We start from the raw sequence: 19,468 nt of genomic DNA on the forward strand, positions 1-19,468 counted from the left end.
CTTTACCTTCAAAAAACTAAAACAAATTTGGAAAATTCATACTTTTCCCAATAGATTTTAAGTTTCACAGTTTAAAACAAAAATCAGTTTTGCCATGAACAATCATCAGACCATTAGGAAGTATTTACAATCTCAGTTATTATTTTTCAAAATTATCTTAAATGGCGATCTTGACATTTTATTTATGTCAGCACAGTCTTACTTTCCAATTGCYTTCCATCATGCTTAAAACAATGAGGGAAATCTTTTGTCAATGTCCTCCAGTGTTTCCACAGAACATTCCCCTTCCTGAGGTTCTGTGATTAAACCTTGGAGCCTAYATACTAATTTTCACTCTTTCTTCCACAGCAATAATGGTTTGAAAAACTTGCAGTATCTCAATCCTTGATTGCCTATGGTGCCTGGGGAATCTAATATTGTAGCTGGGAATCAGGGCACAATATTCCTTCTTATAAAGTTTTACATTAAATATGAAGCAACAAGAACTTATTTAGAATGTGATTTTYTAAAACACAAATTCCAGAGCTTGACCAAGATGGAACTCTATTTCTTCCTAGTGCGCACTGTTTCATATAATATGTACCTTTCTACTAAGTATTGTGTGTAAGCATGAATAAGCAACTCTCTGCATAAGGAACTTAACCAGTATTTTTTCAAAAATAGAGACCTGAATGCCATAAGACAACAGGAAGAATACCTACCAGAGATGGAAACAGCTTATCCAAAATCACAATCTATTAAATTCACAATCTCATAATTGTATTACCTACAATGGACTTGTGTCAGTCAAGATGTGATTGGCTACCTAAAAGAAAATTAAGCATATCTAGCAGTTCCTAATAGTCTAAATGGTAAAAAAACTGATTCACAAGAGTGTTTAAAAAGCTCCCCAAAACAAGAGAGAATCTTTTATCTGAACTTTACAGAGATGCAATGTTTGAAAACTGGATGTTGTTTTTCACACTTCATTGTTACCTAACCTTCTTATTCAAATAAAAACTGAATTCTCAAAATTATATTATCAAGATTGAGTATTCAGTTATTCATGCCAGACATTTCTTTTCAGGCTTCTCTCAGAGAGCACAGCATATGCTCTTCCCCRGAACCACATGTATAACAGAGCTGAATAACATATGCCGACCAATAAGTCCTTGCTAACCACACACGACTCCAGAGCTCAAAAACAAATAAAAAGGTTTTGAAGCTAAACAAAAAAAAAATACAAAAAAAAACCCCAAAACCAAACCAAACAAATAAAAAGCCAAAACACAGAAAACTACCCAAACAAACAAAAAAAAAAACCATCAACCCCAACTCTCACCCAAAAAACCCCACCCCTAGAAAAAGCTAGCAGGATGTAATACCCATCTAGACATACAATATTTACTGACGTTACGGTCAAGATGAATTCACTTTTATCATGGGTAAACTGGTAAAATTCAACTACTGCACAGAAATATTAATATTTCACAGAAGTATAATGTAACAATTTTCTAATGGGTACCAATTCCTACGGCAAAACATACAGGCAAATTTTAAACCAATCTTAATGTTTTCCATGTTTTCATATATTCTACCACAGACTAGAAAAACACTGTGATGACAGGCATATTCCAGTGTCTGATTTCTGAGTACAGAAATAATTTCCTTCCCAAATGTAAAATTAATAATTTCCCAAACAAAGATTCTACTGAAAGAGRTATAAAAATAGAAATATAACCACAAATAATTTGTAGACAAGAAGACCTATTCACATCATATAACAGTATTTGTCAAAACAGCCCAGGGTATTATGAATTTCCAGATTTAGCTACTAGCAARTTGCCCAATTTGGCTGGAACTGGCAATGTATCAGTTATTCTATAACCTAAAAGCATGAACAGCATGATGTTACTAGTTGCCGGTGTTTCATTTTTCTTAACTATCTTCAACTGCAGCAGCAGCTCACTCATATGACAAATCAAATCTAAATAGCTGTACTTGTAATTAGATCTGAATCTCACATTCTGCCCAGACRGAAAAAAGGCACTGCCCACTCTGGGGAATGCATGAAAAGAGATGYGCCAGGAAGGCCTGCACTTTCATAAATCTTTTGAGAAACACAGGTTCAGCTAATATAGTTTTTCCTTTTTATATTTTACATGTTTCAAAAAAGTGTATCATTTTTCCAGACAACATGTAACGTTTAAACTGCAGTGGTGATGATCACCATTAAAGTTATTCAAAAGAATTATGTTTACTCTTATTATAAATTAAATGTTTGCCTTGAAGCTCTGGAATTCTTTGATTAGCTAATATAGTCATAACTTAAGGATTCAGGTGTAAAACTCAAAAAAACCATCCACAAACCCCAGAGCCTTAAGAACTTTTTCTTTGTTTAGTTGTTTTTTAAAAAAGCATCAATTATATTCATTCACGGTAGGCTGCAAGCCTCTTCTGAAATCATGGCACCAGTAGAACACTTCACAGACAATGCTATCTATCATAAGAAACCCCTGGTGCAGACCACAATGCTATTCTGCCTTTTCTATAGCAGTTTTGCACTTCTGTTTCTCTTCTATGAGAAGAGGCTTCAACATAAAAAGCCTCGTACCTTTCTACACTCCAACCTCATTACACAACAGCCCTCCAAAATGCAAACAAATATAAGTTTGTAYTTGATAAYTRAAATACCATGTACCTCATGACTTTTTGCAGCCTTAATTAAAGAAAGTTTTGTAATGAGGATAGAGTGTACTTTRGGATATTTTTCAAAGGCACCTTTTACTTACGTCAACAGGTACCAGAAGGCTCTTGCCAAGATGTTGGTTAAAAGACAGACACCAGGCTTCAGTGTAACCATTCATGTTAGGAACATACTTCTTTATTGTTTCATCATTCAGCCTCAGCCAAACACCATCATCATTGTGGATCTATGGGAAACAAGCAACAAGAACGAGCCACGCCCTCCTGTAACTGTTCTGTAGCTAGCAAGGATTAAAAGACTTCAGGCAGACAAYAGCAGCAAAGAAGCAATGATCTTTACAATACTGACGGAATGTAAGCAGAGCTAAAGAGGAATATCGACAAAATCAGAATTCCAAAGCAATGGGAAGCGCATCTTTTTATAAGTCAGGGTGTAAAGACAAATTTAAATCAGATCATGCAGTAATAAGAATTGCTTTGAAATAAAAGAGGAAAGAAAGTCAAGCCTACATAAGCTTCACAAATTCCCCACTTTAAATTTTTCCATTGCTGAAATGACTTAGTCAATTGCAAAAATATTCCTTGTATATGAAGTTACATTGTAAGAAAAATACATGCATAATGGTCTAACACACTAGTAGTGATCTTTCAGATCTGTAAGTGAAAGATGCAATGAAAAGGGTATCTACATCTGAATTTTTGTGCTGAGTTGAAAAGTAAGTGGCGAAAAGCTAAATCTTAAGAGGGATTATTATAAAATGAACTGCAGGAACTTTCTTTCCTTCTGTCAGAGTCCCAGAAGTTTGTTACACAGGCTTTGAAGTAAGTAAATTAGAAGGAAATGACAGTTTGAAAAACTAAATTAGTAAATTTAGATTTTTGCAATTTATGGTCTTAAGTTGTATATGTCAGCATCTAAACATGGAAAWAAACCCATTATTTGCATGAATTACCATTACATCTTAGCCCAATTTTCAACAGAAATGTCTTATTGATTACCTCGTCAATGAAAGTGATGGATCCATTGACTTTCACTATGCCTATTTGCTCACTCTGAAGGGAAGGGTGGCTACGGATACGAAGCCCTGCACTGTCCTTGGCCACAAATTTGCGAACCTAAGAGAAGCAAAGAAAGAAAGTAAGGAAGAAAAAAATTGGAACAGAGCTCTCAGAGTAAAAAGAAATAGGTTTAACAGATTCTGAAATGCYAGTGACAAGACAGCAGTCTTAAGAGTTACAGTTTGTTGCTAGTTTCCCATGGCTGCTGTGTGTAACTTTTTTACTATACTCAGAAAAATTATAATATTCCCAAAAACCATAATGAAAGCATGCATTGACTGAGTCAGTGTTATCCCCTGCAGTAATCAGTACAAGCTTCAGCTTCTTTTAACACTTTTTATTCATGGCTGTAAATTTCAATGGATTTGCCTTTTCAAATTTGTTATTTCTCCTAACTGGGAAATCTCAGCCTGAGATTACCATTTCTCCCTTGTGCTACTGTAGCAGTCTCCTTATTTACCAAAATTTGGGTATTTTCCTTAGCTCAAGAGTCTAACTAGCCATTTTAAAATAAAATAGATCTTTCTACTTCTTTATCGTTCAAACAGCTATTTCAAGAGTTTCTCTTTTTGTCAAAGTAAGGTCAGAGCAGAGGCTCCTTGCTATTAGGCAGACTTACTACAGTCCCTCCAAAATCTCCCAAATGTTATTCACTATCACTTTTTTTACTATTCAAACATTCTCAGGCACCTGTCCCATAGAGAACAAACGTAAGCCATCCCATTGGTCTCTTAAAACCAGAAATGCATATATTCTGTGCATRTGGTATAAAACCATTTTCTTGGAAGGATATTTTCAAACTACACAGGTGAAAGTGATAAAAATATCAATGTAAGTATGGATTTAATCTAGAACATGAAGCACAGAATGATATGTAAGGAATAAACTCGGTGATATACAATGGAAGATAACAGCTAAGTGCATTCATCTTTTTTCTCCTGAAGAAATTATTTAAGAAATGGTATTTATTCTGAGGCTAATTTAAAAAAACGAAATACAAAACCAACAAAACCCCAAAACCAGAAATACATAAAGGATTTCATATAAGTTACTCCRAAGTGTGCAAGGTTTTGTTAATTAACAATCCTCTTACTCATAATATTAAGATTCTCACAATAGACAAGACTAAAACTCTCAAAATCCTTGTAAAAGTATAAAGCTGGATCACTGCTGACAGCATTCTCAACACAGACAAGCCTGAGAACAAAGCCTTGCAAATTAGGGGTCCTTACATCATTCTACTTCAGAAAATCATMGGACAGTTTGCTAGAACTTGGATAAAAATCTTCAGTTTAAAAGGAGGAACTCACATTCAAGATTTTGAGTGTGCACAGGCCTGGAAAGAACCTTTTTTCTCCTTGGCAACAGCTCACCTAACTAGTTAATAAAAAGCATCAATCTATAACTAGAAACTGTTTAAGGATCAGATCAACTGACAGACAATACAATAAAAAACAGACTAAGAGTTYTCTCTTATGCTCATTTCTGACCATAATGAAAAACTCAATTTTCTGTGTCTTCCTTCTGATATAATACCTCTTCACTTGAAATGTTTCTGTATTGCACTGCATCTAGTTTTGTAACTCTGTCCCATAACATCTCTGTAGCCAGTTTTTCCTTGGAGAATACACAAACTGGATTCCAGCTGAAGAGGTGACTGTGGCAGAAAGGCTGAGCTATTAGGATGTACATCACCTCTACAGTGCACAACAGTTTTCAATAGCATTGTTGCTGTGCTTTCTTATTTCACACATCTGCAAAGAGGTACACCTCACACAACAGAAAGTGGTGTTGCATAGGATAAGCAGCCCTAACAATGGTTTCGACCTTAAATGAAGGGATAAGAAAAAAGCTCAGAGCCCAAGCCCAGAGCTTTTTTGATGGTTGTTCTTTGGTTCTGCAATTAATGCTGGTTACTTGTTGTGTCGGGGCAGTAGAAACCATCAAAACCACGTTAGTGACCGATAGCACATTCTGCTATCAGTCTTGCACCCTCAAATTCAGGTAAATTAGGATCATTTTCTTCTAGTTGGTTCCAAATACCCTGAATTACATCACATAACTTGAAAGATAATGTTTCCTTCAACAGGATGTGGAATGAAGTTTCCTGCAAATTAGTTAATTCAAGCTTCATGGCTAATAAAGAGRCAGCAAYTCTTATGGCTCATATATCCCAGSTTGAATACAGATCAGTACCATAATYTCCTTCAGAATCTTCAYCTGACTTCAAATAACAGAATGAAGAAYACACTTATACAATAGTACCCGTTTTCAACTCACAATTAGAGTAAGGTTTGGCTACAAAATTGGAATGTTCCAGTGCCTCAAAGAAAATATATTGGTGTTTCTAGTTGAGAACAGATCACCACTAAGAATGCACTGTTAGCGTCCCTTAGTTAAAACAATCTGAAATTTCTTGCTGACAAAGATGATGAAGAAGCTTTTAGAGCTCAACTACGCCCTTCCTCTCAGCAAAATGTGATTTAGTATATTGGACTATCGCTGAGTGATACATATCTAATCTGCATTCTTGGAGTCAGAAACACGGAGCACAGTAAAACTACTACCTTTCTGTCTTACTTCAATAGTGCTGTTAATACACAAAGATTTATCCTAAACTCATTTGTTATGTGATTTATTACAACACAGAAGAACRACGACTGATTGAGTAATTTACCATGAAAGGTCCCGTTTAAYTTTTCAGCAGGCTCTACAGACATTTTGTAGAAGACAAAGATGGCTCCTTGTTCAAAGACACTACAACTTGGAACCAGAAATGAGACATACAAGTAGAACAAGACAGGGAGATGATTAAACACTATATAGTGTCTCAGAACACCAGAGGACTGACTTTCATCAAGTATTTTTAATGTCATGAAGACTGTTCCTTGATGACACAGAGTTATTATGTACGAACAAGTCACCCCAATTTCCACTGTAAGAACTGAAAAACAAACTTCTGTTCAGCAATTTTTCTCATATCAAACCAGATTCTCTCAATTCGGGTACAGAAAAATGAAACATGATGACCAGCCTGGGTGGAGGTATCATTAAATAGTGCAAGATAAATTTCTCTCAGTAGGAACTGGGAGGTTTAATTAAGATTATGCACCAATCAGCAAGTCTTCCTTCAAGAGAAGGGAGAAAGCCTAAAAGATACTTTTWGGGGAGAAAATGAAAGAGACCCAGTGAGAGATAGAATGTTGCATTGAAACTAAATGTACRTTTATGATTTTTGAGGCATGGCTGCAGGAAAAAAGAATCTTGTTAGTGGCAGAAGCAGATGATGGATGCATTTTAAAGACTGGGGAACCATACAACACAGTTATATCTCTGGATTGTCCTGAAAGCTAGAAAAAACAAAATCAAAATGCACTACATAGGTAAGAAGTTGTCAAAAACCTGATCCTTTTTGGAACCATGTATTTTTTTAACCACCTTCCCAATTTTAGTAAGACAGGGAAAGACAACCTTACGGTATTTCAGAATTNAAAAAAAAAAAAAAAAAAAAAAAAAAAAATCAGCACCTCATTTAATATCCTCTCCTTTGCATCTAAGAGAAAAGGTAAGGCAGTTCCCTCATCTGGGCATTTTCCTTATACCACTGCAGCCCATTTCAGCTTACTTGCTTTATTTGCATCTACTTTAGCTCTTCAAGATAGAATGATAAGGTGAAATGGGGATGTCAAAAGCTACTGAAAGGATACCTTTAAAAAAAAATCATGCYGTATCACTGAAGGAACTTGTTATGGATTTTGTATTAACTGAAGATGCTTATGACAAAGCACAAAAAATCTTTGTAAAGTTTTTTTTGCACAATTAATTTCATAGTACAATACAGAAGAAAAAGAACTACTAACAGTGCAAAATTCTGTCTGTGGCTTTAATAATAGCTGTGCAATTTTTGTGTGACATGCCAAAGCAAAGGCAGTTTCTGTGGAGCTTCTAACAGTTTTATGAATGCATATACAGAAAGACAATGAATTTGTTTCATTTTATCCAGTATATAAATTTCATTCCATTCAGCACTTTAAAGTGATCTGCAAATATCCTTAAGTCTGCAGCACTAATATATGATAAAATACATATTAAACAATAATAAAATCCCACCCAAATATAACTATCTGCTTTGGGTTTTTTTTCAGTTCTCCAAACCTTGTTTGGCTGAGGCTCTGTTTTTGGTTTAATCAGTTGGGTTCCAGGAGGTATCATTCCTTTTGGAGGATCCTTTACTTTCACTTCTAGTCCAGCATCTATAAGCAAACAAAGACTAAGTTAAAAAAAATATAAACGTAGGGGACATATTAGTAAATCAGTAACTACAGTTTATCTGTGCTACAACTCAAGAGTAGACAAAATAACCACTTATCTGTCTGCCAAAATCAACACTTGCAGTTGCTTCATGGTGAAAAGCATTAATTTTTAAACATGTCTATTTTCATATGTGGCCATTTACAGAGATGCAGTGAATGCTGTTATTAGGTATCTGTCACACCCTACGTACAAAGCACTACCAGGTACTTTTGTATCCTAACAGTGTCTGTAGGGTTATGTTTCAAGGAATGGTCAACACAGAGTTTAATGTTTGAGAGGGGCAAGTGAAAGCTTCTGAAGAGGCAGGAGAATATGCAATGCTATACTGCTGTAGAAGCTAATTCCTACATGTGAGAAACAGATACGAGAGCCTGAAAAGCCACCTAAAGGGCTGTAATCTAAAGAGCTGGCATCCTTAATTACCAATGCTGTTATAAAACCTTAAGGCACTGGAAAGTGACATTCTTGTTTGTGATGAAAAAAATACATGCAAATACATGAGACGAAAGACACAAAAATTTAAGTAAAAGATAATCTTGAGTAACTATCTTAAAGAAGTTGTCTCACAAGCACTGTTAAAGGCAAAGTGCAACAGTAGATATTTTTGAGTTTTTTGTATCATTTTACAGAGTGACCCTCTGAAGAACAACATCTTAAAAAGAAGCACCCAGACCTGGCACTAAAACAGTTGGTTTCACTACCATCCTTTTAAAGAAGCTGGGCAATAACAGAAGGAATCTACAAGCATCAAGAACATAAGAAGTCGGAAACAAGGCGAAACTGTAACCAATACTTAAGCAGTCAAAAGTTGACAGAATTATGGGTCAAGCATAGGTACATGAAAGCTTCAGAGGGCACAGTCTAATATAATGATTGAGCCAGAAAGTTCCATTGCAGAAAAATGGCAAAGGTAAGTATTCAAGTATTCTCATACCTGTTTAATAATGAGAGTTAATAGTTATATTTATARTTTCTAAAAGTTCACCCTACACAATGATTGAGGACAGCAGAAACTGTGTAAAAATGTAACAGCAGCTGATACAAATTACAGTGTAAAGTTTGCTCCAGAGATGACACACTGGAAAAAATACAATTGAGTGCACTGCAGGCTCCTATGAAGGCAAATGTTCCTGTTTAAGGAGCAGAGATAACCATTAATAATAATATTGTAGGCATCATATCTTTTGCAGTTAATACATAAAAAAATCCCATTCTAATTTGATGTAAATTATTTGTGCTTGTATTTATGATTATCACTGTGTGTTTACAAAAGGTACTGAACAGTATTGGGAAAGAAGAACTGCTGGTGCTCGTGAACTCATCCAAACACACTTACCAGATGTGGGCCCAGCTACCACACTTTGAATGTTTCTACTACCATCCTCACCATACCACCAGTAAGACTAACATGACAGCATTCAAGATACAGTGTTTTTTAGAAGGACAGTCTTGCCACCACCACCATTCATGCTGTAATATCTCCCAGTGCAGTCCCCAGAACTGGCAATATAACTAAAAGGTTTCCAATAAGGAATGAACCAAAAGCCTTTAAAAATTAGTACAAATAATTATGAGTTCAGGTAAAGCCTCAGTTAAGACCACACCTTCTCAATTTTTCAAAACAAATAACAGTACATATTCCAACATTGTCAGGAACCATTTTCCCTTTCCTTAGGCTCTTCCCCTATAACTGAGTTGTTTCCCCTTTAAGTTTACCTCTCTGCCCCTCTCAGCTGAAACAAGACATTCTTCTTTCAACACTGAGAGTTTAGAATAAGAAAGTCTGTTAATCTGGTAGTCTAACCACATTATAAAAACATGATTTGCAACATATATTCTTACTTCCATATACTTACTTCTTTTTTTCTTCTGACAAAGTGATTAAGCTAGAAGTCTTCCAAATGAATACTTGGCTGCTAAGTTTTGCTATGAACKGTAATATTAAATATTACGAACGCTGAGACATAAATGTATCAGTATACAAAGTGGATAAATACAAATTTATGCTTAAATATAGTGAAAATTAAGTACCTATTTCAATGCCATCTATAGTAACATGAATGGTATAGAGACCAACRGCTCCAGGAGTCCAGTTTGCACAGTATGTACCATCATTATTGACTCTGATCAACATGTTTTCACTGGGTCTAGGCATAAACAAAACAATTGAAATTWTTAAACAGTTGTCTTCTTGGACATCATATATGTTATATATATAATGATTAGCATAATTTTTATAATGTTTAATTTGGAAACTACTTTTTTTATAGCAGATCATTTAAATACAATTTTTCCCTTTCTAATGTAGTAACCTCCTATTATGTACTATGAAAACATAGTCCTCTATGCTACATTTATTCATAGCAAATGAAAAAGGAACACATTCCAAGAATAGATAAGACAAATTAGGAAACAACATAACAATTAAGAAATAAAATCACTACATGTAAGCAAACATAATACTTCACTTTTGTGTTTCTACCTTCAGACATGATTACCTGTCAGTCACACTTGGGAATCTCAGTGTAAGCAGAAGTGACAACATGTTAATTTAAGTCCCTATTAAAAAGAAATTTTTTAAGGTTTACCTCTTTGGTGTTGGTGAAGCAAAGCGTAGTTCTTCAAAAGAATAATTTTCRTATGCCTATAAACAGATTAAATTCAAACACAAAATCAACAGTTATCAGTTACACCCCCGTCTTGAATAAAAGCAAGCAGAGCATTTTCTTAAACAACACAATCYAGCTTTATACTCCCCAGAAGCACTGACCAGGGAATCAGAACAAATTTCAAAGCACAGATGTATATATAGACACATGAAAGCGTATCTTCACTGTCTCATTATAGCCATTATTTAGATGAGAAATATTGTTCCTGCTAACAAAAACCTCGTCAAGTCTTCGAATCTCCTCTAATCTGACACTTCTACAAAACCCCTTTGAATACAGGCAGCACACTGAAGACCACGTAAAGATAAAAAGTGAGTATGTTGCAGGTCAAAAACTGCAAACCAGCCCACATTTATCAACAAAATTCCAAATTCTCTTTCTTTCTACTCCACGTGAAGATGAAATCCCCTCAATATTGAAGTGATACTTCCACTGATTTCCACTACAAAAAAGGCCTGGTTCACTTCCACAGCGCGTAGTTTTCACAACATCACTGCTCTGAAAAGCCCAGTAAGTAAATAGTGCACTGCTAGGACTGCCACTAAGTCCCTCAGCAAGAATTTCTCTGGGCTGCAATAGTTGCTGAGTTACCAGATTTCCCCATTAAGTCAAAACCAACAAAAGGCAGGATAAGAACATTTGAACATATATGCAGATTAGCCATTTCAGGTCCCTGTATAAGGATATAGTTTAGGGTATCAGTTCCCCAAACATCTTATAATTTACTATATATATTTTTATGAAACGAGAAACTAGATTTTATGTTATTTAGGTGTCTGTATCAAGTACTGATAAAATGTGCAGGCTGGTATTAAATGCAAATATCAGGGAACATCTGCATTTTACACTGGAATGAGAGTGCAGGCAGGGAAGTTGAAGACAGTATTTACAATGTCTTGAATTCATGAGTTTTGAATGGAAAGGACTTAACTTCAAAGGTATCTTGGGAAGATTCCCTGAGAAAGCAATAATATGGAAATCATGTTTCAACTAGAGAGACCCTTTTAAAATTTAACCTTGGTGGCTTTTTACTTTTATCTTTATGAAGATTCTACTGTTATTATCTAGTAAGAGGACTTTAAATGAATCCTTCCATTTTCATTTTACCTTAGCCTCATTTCAATTAAAAAATCATTACATATTAACCAGCTAATATTAAGCATTTCTCACTCCATCAAATTTTTAAAAGGGTTTTTGAAGACCCTACACTTGCACCACCATCATTTACTCCATCTCATGCATCTCAAGATATACAGCCCTAAGAGTTGCATGAGCGGATTTGACACCTAACACTGGAAAAGAAGCAGCAGATACCTGTGGACAGTGGCTACCAGAAATACCATCTAAGTCCTAGCCGGGAATAAAAAAAAATCACACTTGTCTCCTTGACACTCTCCAGTTGCAAATATCTTTTCAGGCATTTGATTTAGCAAGTTCTTAAACCATTTGTTGTACACCTCACCGATTTAATAGTTCTTTCATTGATCTATTAAGACTATATTCAGTACCCAGCTGCACTACTTACACAAGGGTACTGGAGCATTATACTTTGCAAAAAACCTCCTGTACCCTCTAAAAGGTGCTAGTTTGCTTCTTCTGTCCCCCCAGAAAATCCATACTGATTACACTAGGTATTATTCTCCTCTACCTCCTGGTTAATCCTGTCTCATTAGGCTGTGCAAGTGTTAGTTGTACACATCTTCTAACTGGGTCAGTATGGCACACRTATGTAAATTTATGGCATGTGCTACACTGTACTCAATCAAATTAACTGTAGCTGCTCAGTTTTCACCTCTTTGAAATCTGTTTCTGGCCAAGTCTCTGAGCTGATCCATTTAACAGTGGCTCATTTCATCAGATGCTGCTTAATACATATGCATTGATACACTAATCATTTGTGTGCCCTTTTTACTATGTTGAGCTCTGATCTTTTCCTGGATTCACCCGTTCTAGTTTCAAATATATATTCACTGTAACACTCCAACTCTATATGAATGCACTGGTCTGACTTTCCCTTCATCATTTCAATAGSTGTTTTTATTTCTCCTGAGTGACTCAGACTAAGCTGTTAATCTGTCTAATCAAAATCAAATACAACTTTACTTTTTAATGCTGCTTTAATTGCTTTAGAGTTTAGGCAATTGGCCCTTTTGATGTACCTAGTTTTATGCTGAACTTTTATGCTGWGTTTGCAATCAATATATTTTCAGATTGTGACCAAAAGTAAATATGCATTTTTCCTTCTCTGTTGCATATCTTTACATACTCTGAATGCTGAATTGTACAGTTACATTGCTAAAATGTAACTTACCTTCATCATTGTAATAGCAATATATCGAGCTTCTTTTACTATCATTGGCTCATASGAAGAATCAAGCTTTGGTGAAGGAAGTCCTCCAAAGGTCATATCATTGCTAGGGGATACAGCTGTTGCAGGACTTCCYGGTATCCGCTGCACTTTTTTAACTTGTTCTTGTTGCAAGGATGTTTTTTTCTGAGAAACAGGAATAGCTTTGACTTCTACCTGTAACAAGATGTAGAAGAGAGAACATGATTTAGTGAGAAAACACACATACATTCATTTAAATTTGACACAGTACAGCGGCAAAGTGCTTAAGAGYACTCACTGTAAATCCAGCTGCATTTTTTCATCTATGTTTGGGCTTGAACAATACCCAATTAATCTACACAATCTGCAATGCCAAGCACAGCATCTTGGAAAGATGCCAATATACAGGGGAGAAGCACCCATCTGTCTTGGCAACACAATCARCACAGGCTGATGTCAGTTCTACCAGTCCAAGAGAACTCCCTGGGAGGCAGCACACAGTCTGGTATGCCTAGTGAAGTCTTCCCACAATAAAAAAATGCAGCAAAARAGAAAGAGCCTTCCAAGTAAATGCACAGGTTTTCAAGTGAATCATCATGGCCCACAAGATCTGGATCAGGAATGGCCAGATTGGATCTTGGCTGGCTCTGCCACCTCACACCAGAACTGCACATTTATATTGTGCTCTTCAATGCACATTTTAACTGGCTTTTTCATACACAAGGCACCACAGATCTCCATTAACGCAGGTAACAGCTGCACACAATTTTCTGAGGAAGAATAGGCATACTTCCCAGAAAATAAGTTTGTTACTCATGTGTTACTCATCCTAAATCTGCAATAAAGTGCAGATGTTTAAATACTGCAGTTTTCACAGTGCTTTATCCATTTTTAGTTTATTTATCATAAGTTACATCACTGCATTGCACACTGAATGAGTCCAAAAGAATGATTAAATTGAATTAAGATTTTTGTGACTTTAATACATTTATGAACAGCAATTAATTAATAAATCCAGCAATAATATTGATAGTATTTTGACATATCTTTTTCTTGATTGATAAGATAAAATCACTACTTTAGAGTTTTCTCCTTGCTCTGTCACTAATTCAAGTCACTAATCACACATACAAGTTTCACTCAAGCAGTGTTTGTGACTAAGCTGATTCTTGCATTACTGTAGTAGAACCACTGTTCATAATTAGGTTTACAGCTCACTGTAAGGCAATTCTCAATTATTGCATTATATACAGAAAAAAAATTTGAGAGCTTTTACCACAAGAATCATGCTTTTGTGAAAGGTTTTTCAGCTATATTTGGGCTTGAACAAAGCCAACTACTCCAGAGTAGTAGTGCACTTTAAAACACAGAAGTAACCTGATTTATTAGAGCCACATAAAAAAACATTTTGTGTTTGCTTAGTGTTGCTTTACTACTTCAAATCAAGCGGCCCACTTTTATACACATCACATGTGTTTTACCCCAAAATGCAAAAAGTTCTTCTAACTCTACCTGACACTGTCAAGAACACTTCCTTTCTAGTACTAGAAATCAGTGGTTAACTGAAGAGGTTGAAGGCAAACACAGAAACACCAGTCCCTGMCAGTTATTTTTACTAATTGCAAGGACTACAGGAGCTTCAAGTATTARAAACAAAAAGGGAAGAGTATTGTTCTACTCTAAAATAAAGTAATTATAAGGTGGTCCATCAATGTGCTTCTGATTMTTTTTTTGTATTACACWGTCTATGATTTATAATACTCTTTAYTGGCTTACAAATTAAAAATGGATTCTTGTCACCTTAACATCATCACCATCAAACCTCACTTATGGCTGATTATTTATGCAACTACCATTTATATTTACCCATTTATATGGGTAGATCATTACAGACAAGTTATATATTGCATGAAATGGCGCGGGCATAATACAGAATTTGGTAATTTAATGGTTTAGAGGTAAGAAAATCTGACTACAATGAATTTATGAATGCCACTTTCTGTCCTATACAAGAGTATGGCAAACCTACAATAAAAACTAGGACACAGCAAGATGAAGCCATTACAATAATTACCTTCATATTAGGAACATGAACAACATCCCCATACTGGTCTTTTGTTTGCACTGTAATAACAGTTGGCCAGCCACATCGAATGTCATCCTTATTCAAAATCAATGATGTTTTCTGAGGATCAGCATATGAATCTGGCTGAAGCCACCTACAGCAAAGAAAACCACCTAACATTAAAATGTCTTACAGCCCCCAAACGAGAAATTCTTACTCTGTACAAATGTGACACAGAGCTAAGAAAGCACACATAAGATCTGAATACCTACATGTTTTTAAGTAAYGTATTAATGTAAATGATAAAGACAAATTGTTTTATGTAACTAATATTTAAAATGACTATGACAATTCTATAGCTGGTTAAATGGACAAGCAACAGTGCAGTTTTACCTTGCAAGTCGTCCACCACTTGATCCTGGAACACAAGCAATGAAATCCTCCAAAAACGACTGCTCATTGCTTTGTACCTGCAGTGGAAGGCTTCCTTCAAGAGCTTCCAAAATGGTTGGTGAGTGAGATAGTGCCAAGCCTTTTCCAAGAATGCCTGAGTGAGATTTGCACACCTTTTTTTTTTTTTGGGGGGGGGGCAGAGGTTGGGGGTGAAAAGAAAGACAGATAGAGCAGATTTCAGTAACATGTTGACACTTTGCCATMAACTGACAAAATCAGGACAGACATTCTGGGCATTGAAAACCTTTCAGGAGAATAATCTTTACCCTGATAAAAGCAGAAAAAATGTCATCTCAGTCTATTAAACAATAATTTGTGCCACAAGGGGACAAATGACCTTGAGTTGAGCGAGAACTCTGGAGGAAAGAATAAGGTAAAATGTTAGAAGTAGAGTCTAAAAAGTTAGAACTTGCTGATTTGCAAGCAGAATGAAAAAAGCTGTTCTGAATATGTGACTAATGAGCACGTTTCAAAAGAAAATAAAAGGCTAGAAATACAGCTTATAGAAACACAGATCTCTTACTGCAGGCACACTCCTAGCTCACATTTTGAATTAGAATACAGYGGGTCCAATAACAGACTGATGAAAAAATATATCTTCCACGGACCATGTGATTCCTCCTGGACAATCTGTTTACTATGCTGCTATCTAAGGCCTATGCAATGGTGTCAGACTGCAGCACTGAGAACTGTGACAACTCAGTTTCAAAACAGTTGCCCTGAAGACAACTAGGAAGGAGAAAGAACATGRAAACTCCTTTTTCACACTTCATATTTTGCTAGGGGCTACACACAGGGAAATCCTCACCAGAACTATCTCCCCTTGCATCCAGCAAAAGGTTATCAGCAAACTAGAGCAACTGCAATCAGCTGAAAACATGATTTTATTTCTCTAATTACCAAGACAAGTGAAACCCTGATTTTGGTAACATTTAGAACTTGGTAAGTAGTACAGCTTCAGCCAAATAAGTATTTTGAAGTACTTGGTCACCTAACATTCTTTGTGACACTGTACTCATTTTTTTTTCCAAGCAGATTCATTATAAAAAAAATGATTTAATGCAAATACTAAAATTCTGTATGTTTTTCTTAAGCTATTTCATAACAAGCTGGACTCCATTCCATTATAAAAACCTTAAAAATTGTTTTCTTCTGTAGCAGTCAAAGTTTTAATGCAATTACATGCTTAAGTAGATTGCAAATGATAGAAAGCTGCAGTGTACCTGTAAGGCAGCCTCTTCAAGTATCTCAAGGTCCTCTTCAAACTCACTACCTGCTGGAAAAATATAACAGTTACACTGACAGTTATCTACATATTACAGAATATGAAATTCAATTGCTTTGTGAAGCCTTTTATATTACAAAAGTCAAGTTTGCATACTAATGTGTCATACTGTTCAATCAGCAGCTGAAATATGAAATATATGAAATATATGAAATATATGAAATATATGAAATATATGAAATATATGAAATACAGTAAACATGCTCCGTGCACACGCAAATGAACAACAAGCTACACAGAACAAAAATTTGGTGTGTATCTTCTTATCTCCAAGACAGTATGTATGGCAAGTCTTTGGATGTGATTAGATATTTTCAGAAAGATTTTGGAAGGTCAAGATGATTTCTGGGAAGCAGTACCTATMAGTATGCAACAGCTGCTCACTTTTAAGAGCTTACCTCTGTAAAATTATTTGAAAACCTGATAAACTCTGCACAACTTTATAAATTATGATTCCTCCTAAAGCATAAAGCTCAAATACATAGTATTACACAATACTTCTTTCTCACAAATACAACTCAAAAGACTGATTCCAGGGTGACCAGAATTGCCAAACACAGCCTTTTAACAGAAGAGTGAAACAGATAAGGTTACCTCATTTCTACTCTCTCTCAAAAACATGTCAGGCAATTCTACTAGCCAGAAGAAAGAAATAAGAAAAATCAAGTCCCACAATATTTTTAAAATTCAAAGAAATAAAGACATCTAAAAACTGCAGTCAGAAATAAAGTTCTACCAAATTTGATACAAATAAGAATGTAATAATGTTAAATACATCAACCAATTTCACACTGCTGTTTAGGTCAGATCTTGGTMATAGATGAAATCTCTCTCTTGGGAGAAAGTATCTTAAATTGAAATCTTGAAGAACTAGGAAGAAGGAATAATAACCCTTTGAACATGGTAACTCAAACCATACTTGGGTATAACTTCCAAAGACAGTTTTTGTAGTATGTGGAGAAATCACTTTCTCATCCATCTTCCTTTGCAGCAAAAGAGGTTAAACCTTGTTAAGTACTTCAAAACAGTGTTTTTCCTAACGCTTCTACAGGAATATTTACACAAGCATTTGACTACTTGCACACTGAATATGCCCATTACAACAATTACTAAAAAGAAAGGCACCTCTTTGCGAAGGACAAGCTCCCTAAAGTCAGAGTACCAAGACAAATCATGCAAATAAAGCTGAAGATAGAACGATCCTACAAGGGTGCCAGTACCAAGCAGTAACTCTYATTTCAAATCAGTTCAATCATCCTYTTTTCCTTGATGTAAGGTTCAYGCAGTTTTTTACTGTCTTCAATAAAACTGCCAGGTGTGACAAGCACTTAGATACTATTTAGAACTCTAGATCCAACTGAGAAATGGAGCAGGATTTCTCTCACCTACTTTTGGGCAGTGAAGACCAAGACACCGAGTTTTGACTTAGKTATCACAAAATAGCTTTACAGCAARTTAAGGTGAAACAGGTGCCTCCTCTAGAAGATTTAATTTTTCTTACATTTTCATCTTAGGACAACATGAACCAACCTCTGAAGATGTTTAAACAAAAAGAGGGTTAGAGTACTAGCTTAGCCATAGATACCTAAGCCCTGAATCACAAAATTCACTCAAAGCAGGCTAAGTTGCTGATTATTGTGTGGAGTAAGCCTTTTTCTTAGRTTACTTTCCTTACCCTGTATACATCCATACAGACAAAAAGAAAGTAAAATGGTAGAAATTATAACAAAGTATGAAAAGTCTACTACTACTAAAAAGCCTTCCTGTGTGTATGCATTACAAGAAAAGTCTTTTGTATGRTTATTGATTCTATTGTTTTAAGTAGGTTTTTCGTAAGGTACACTATTCCACAAATAAGATGACAGGGCTCTGCAGATTAGGAATGACAGTGTTACAGTATTTAAGAACCATTTCCCTTGCAGCAAAAGGCAGAAGATACATAACCTAGCAAGCAGAAAAAGAAGTCTGAAACTAAGGCATTTAAATGTTGCTCTAGAAAACTRCAGCTTTACTTCTCTTTCTGCCACAGTGTTTTTCTGAGACACCAAAGAAAACATTTARACAAAGTAATATTACACACAACTGAAAACCATCTTAAATGGGTGCACAGTARTTTCCATCTGCAAATATTACCACTGTCACCTGTAATTCATCACTTTTGTTTATTCACAGGGTCCAGTGGTCTTGTAGAGAAACAAAATACATATATGGCACAAGCATTGCAATGTTACCAGCAATATTGACAGACTTGGTTAAAGCTCTTGAGCTGATATTAGATAAATCAACTGCCGTTAGATCAGTAAACTCCTTAGGGGCAATGCACCTATCCCTCCTCTCTTGCACATCATACACAACCACTTTTATRTGTGGCTGAGACTGCACAGGTAGCTTAACTGCATATTTTATTTCATATTTCTGTGGGATGGCATAAAGCCAATCTATGTGTCACCTACTTTCCCTTCTTATTTTAGGCATTTAAACAGAACAAATAAAGCTCCCAAGAGAGAAGTACAAAATATTACAAAATATGGGGGATTAAGTTAGGAGGATTTCAATTTCATCTTTTTGTTGTTGTTGCACAGAAGAACAGTAAGAGAAATGGGTGCTGT

General features: G+C 35.5%; 1 protein-coding gene across 15 annotated transcripts in view; it reads right to left on the reverse strand.

Moving 5' to 3' along the window:
* Nucleotides 1-19,468, reverse strand: part of MYCBP2 (MYC binding protein 2) — a 168,462-nt gene that overhangs the window by 50,949 nt on the left and 98,045 nt on the right. For 9 of the 15 annotated variants that reach the window (XM_057366506.1, XM_057366499.1, XM_057366501.1 and 6 more), the window contains 9 exons: nt 16,798-16,850; nt 15,515-15,687; nt 15,131-15,275; nt 13,039-13,251; nt 10,647-10,702; nt 10,090-10,205; nt 7,900-7,997; nt 3,685-3,801; nt 2,772-2,912 (listed from right to left, as the gene is read on the reverse strand). In XM_057366506.1, coding sequence (XP_057222489.1) covers nt 2,772-2,912; nt 3,685-3,801; nt 7,900-7,997; nt 10,090-10,205; nt 10,647-10,702; nt 13,039-13,251; nt 15,131-15,275; nt 15,515-15,687; nt 16,798-16,850 — 1,112 coding nt within the window. The remainder of the gene's footprint in view (nt 1-2,771; nt 2,913-3,684; nt 3,802-7,899; nt 7,998-10,089; nt 10,206-10,646; nt 10,703-13,038; nt 13,252-15,130; nt 15,276-15,514; nt 15,688-16,797; nt 16,851-19,468) is intronic. The other 6 variants (XM_057366504.1, XM_057366511.1, XM_057366497.1 and 3 more) reach the window with 2 other exon arrangements.

This window comes from Malurus melanocephalus, unplaced genomic scaffold (assembly GCF_030028575.1).
Source record: "Malurus melanocephalus ecotype Western Australia unplaced genomic scaffold, MMel_1.1 scaffold_66, whole genome shotgun sequence".
NCBI lineage: Eukaryota > Metazoa > Chordata > Aves > Passeriformes > Maluridae > Malurus > Malurus melanocephalus.